The sequence below is a fragment of the Chrysochloris asiatica genome, unplaced genomic scaffold (assembly GCF_000296735.1).
Source record: "Chrysochloris asiatica unplaced genomic scaffold, ChrAsi1.0 scaffold00116, whole genome shotgun sequence".
Taxonomy (NCBI): Eukaryota; Metazoa; Chordata; class Mammalia; order Afrosoricida; family Chrysochloridae; genus Chrysochloris; species Chrysochloris asiatica.
The window spans coordinates 1,958,232-1,961,738 of NW_006408634.1; the positions used below are offsets into that span (position 1 = coordinate 1,958,232).

Consider the following 3,507-nt stretch of genomic DNA (forward strand, 5'->3'; position numbering starts at 1 on the left):
GCTCATATGCATGCGAAAGCTGGACAGTGAATAAGGAAGACCTTAGAAGAATTGATGCTTTTGAGTTATGGTGTTGGAGGAGAATATTGAAAGTGCCATGAGCTGCCAAAAGAACCAACAGATCTGTGTTGGAAGAAGTGCAGCCAGAGTGCTCCTTGGAGGCCGAGATGGCCAAACTTCATCTCTTGTACTTCAGACATATTGTCAAGAGGGACCAGTCACTGGAGAAGGATATCATGTTGAGGAAGACCCCCAACAAGATGGATTGGCCAGGTGGCAGCATCGATGGACTCAAGTGTGGCAGCAGCAGTGAGTTTGGCCAGGATCAGGCAGTGTTTCCTTCTGCTGTGTATAAGGTCACTATGAATCGGTACCGACTCCATAGCACCTAACAACAACACACGGCTTCTTTTTCTGTCTTCCTTTTTCATTATCCAATCTCCCCACGCGTGAGACGCAATTGAAAAGACCACGACTTGAGTGCGTGTCACGTTGGTCATCAAAAGACCATGGCATTTGGAGATCAAAAGGACGCCATTATGTTACTGTGGTTAGGTGTTGTCGACTTGGCTCTGACTCACAGTGACCCTATGCGCGACAGAATGAAACACTGTCTGGTCCTGTGCCATCCTCACAGTTGTTTGAGCCCATTGTTGCTGTCACTCTGTCAGTCTGTGTCAGTGATGGTCTTCCCCTTTTTCAGTGACTATTCGCGCACGCCTTCTCTGTAACCAGCGGTGGGAATCGCCAGCAGGCTCCGCCCCAAGGTCACTGCCCCATTCACGGAACTCCTGATACTACTAATCCCAGCAGTCACTGCGCTCAGATTCCCTCCCTCATTGGTCCTGTCCCTGGAAGGTCCGCCCCCTCTCAGCTCAGTTCCGGAAACCACAGGTCCCAGCAAGCTCCGCTCGGTCCCCCACGTGGAGCGCTGGACAGGAGCGCTTAGTCCCTGGAGTGACCCCCGGGCTGGCCTGAGGGCAGCCCCCGGCCGACCCCCCCCCCCCCCAGGCGGCATGAATCGCTACGTCGTGCCGCTGTCCGTGCTGGGCACGGCGGTGGGTGGCGCAGTGCTGCTGAAGTGAGTACGCGCTGCCTTTCCGGGCTCATTAATCCGGGAGGGGAGGGAAGTCCAGCAGAGACCCCCAAGTCCTCGTAGACCATGGACTTCTCCAGGCCTCCAAACCCTTAGCACCCCAAGAATGTGAGGGAGCAAACCGAGACTCAGAGGAGGATCAGACCCTTGTAAACATTTTGGTTAAATTCCTTCCGGATTATTAATTCAACACGAAGTATATACCATTTTGAATCTCAGTTGTCAGAAATTTAGAACCAAATGGGGTTGACCAACTTGGTAAGAAAGAGGTCCTGTTTGCTTAGCATAGATGCGTTTTCTTTTTCTTTCATCCTTCCCTTCTTCCCTTCCTTTCACCTCTATTTCTCTCTTCCAACATCCCTCCCTTCGTTCTTTTCTTGAATTTGGGATTATACTGCATGTTCTGAATTTACAGAATAGTAAAGAGCCGTGGTGTGGCGCTTTAGCATAAGCACTGGACTGCTAACCACAAGGTCAGGGGTTCACACCCACCAGCCGCTCCTGGGAAACCCCATATTGGATCACTATGAATTGTAACAGACTCATCGGGATTTAACAGCAACAAGGAGCCCAGATGGGTGTGTGGGTTAGGTGTTGGAGTGTTAACTACAAATTTGGCAGATCCAACCCACCAGCTGGAGAACGCTGAGGCTGTCTGCTCTAAGATTTACAGTAGCTGAAACCCTATGAGTTAAAATACACTTGAAGGCAGTGAGTTCTATGGAATAATACCTACTATTTGAGGAAGACCTGGTGACGTAGTGGTTAAGTACTCCTCTGCTAAAAACCTAAAGGTTACCCATTGGGAGAAAGACCCACAGTCTGCTTCTGTAAAGATTTACAGCCTTGGAGATCCCATGGGGCAATTCTGCTCTGTTCATCGGATCCCTATGGATGAGTATCAGCGCCATGGCACACAACCAAACCCAGACCAACCAAATCCACTGCCGCTGAGTCATTTGCAACCTTTTAGAGGATCATTTTTACAAAAGTGGGCATCCACATCTTTCCTCCACGGAGCAGCTTGTGGATTCACACCACTGACCTGTTGGTTAGCATCCTGACATTTAACCCACTGTGCCACCAGTGCCCCATATAGCACAAAGCAGCTCCTGGTGGTGCTATAGGGTTAGCGCTGGACTGCTATTCACTAGCTCGGTAGTTCAAACCTACCAGCCGCTCCTTGGGAGAAAGATGAGGCTTTCTTCTCCCATAAAGATTTGCAGCCACTGAAACCTTGTGCAGGGCGGTTGTGAGGCAAAGCCCACCGGATGGCAACAGCTTTGGTCTTTTTGATAGGGAAATGCCTTCTATGAGTTCACAAACAGGTAAGTCGGAAGCTGGGGTTGGAACCTAAGTGTGTCTGACTAGAGAACACATTGTGTTTTTTACACCACTCAGCATTGCATCCTGCTCTTCTCCCACCTGTCACTTAGCATTGAGGACTGAAGCGGGTGGCACCAATGGCTCACGTGCTTGGCTACTCACCAAAAGGTGGTTTAAACTTCCCAGGGGTACCTCGGAAGAAAGGTCTGGCACAATACGTTTGAAAAATCAGCCACAGGAAACCCGGTGGAGCTCACTTCTACTCTGACGTGATTCAGAATCAACTGGGACAGCAGCTGGTTTTGCAAAAGCGTGAACATCTGAGCATAATTCATGGATGTTCTCACTGGCGGTCCTGTGGTTTCATCCGTACCGGCTCCTGGTGGTTTGCATTTTTGTCTGTGTTAAGAGACAGCACTGAGTAAATACACTTGGACGTGTGCCAGCACCTTTAGGATGGGTGTCTGGAGTGCAAGGGAGAGCCACATTTATAGCTTGGTTGTTCACTGCTGAGGTATCGAGTCAAATGCTGTCTCGTACTGTACCAGCCACACGATCAGTGTCAAATGGTTCCAGATCTGACTGTAGTGATCCGTAGGGTTTGTTGTTGATAACTACACAGCAGAACAGACAGCAGTTCAAGTGTCTATTTGTACAATTCAGTGACGTGATTACAGTCTTTGAGTGGTGTGTCCCATTCTTGCCCTCTCTTTCTGAGTTCCCCATAAACAGAAACTCACTACCCCTAAGCATCCTGTCTAGTTTCTTGAGTTTCGTTTGTCAGTGTGACCCCATATAGGTAGATCTAACAAGCGCACAATGCTCAAGGCAGATAGTCTTTATTCCTTAAGCTAACCTATGAGGGCGCTTCAAAAAGTTTCTGGGAAAACCCCAATATCTTTTTTTGTTAGTTAGTTTGTTTTTTAAAATGTTTTATTGTGAATTATGTGATCGTTTACACAGGAGAAAATTAGCTTTACATTCATCCTATTGTATATCGTTTCATTGCCATGGTTACAATCCCCTCCATGCATCATCAACCAACCAAAGGGTATACCCTGCAAGCCTGCCCCTCAGTCATCAGC

At 48.6% G+C, this 3,507-nt stretch overlaps 1 protein-coding gene across 1 annotated transcript in view; it reads left to right on the forward strand.

Annotated features, from left to right (window-relative positions):
* Positions 1 to 1,016: 1,016 nt before the first annotated feature.
* Positions 1,017 to 3,507, forward strand: part of RDH13 (retinol dehydrogenase 13 (all-trans/9-cis)) — an 18,788-nt gene continuing 16,297 nt past the window's right edge. Inside the window, exon 1 of the mRNA XM_006868300.1 lies at positions 1,017 to 1,081. Coding sequence (XP_006868362.1) covers positions 1,017 to 1,081 — 65 coding nt within the window. The remainder of the gene's footprint in view (positions 1,082 to 3,507) is intronic.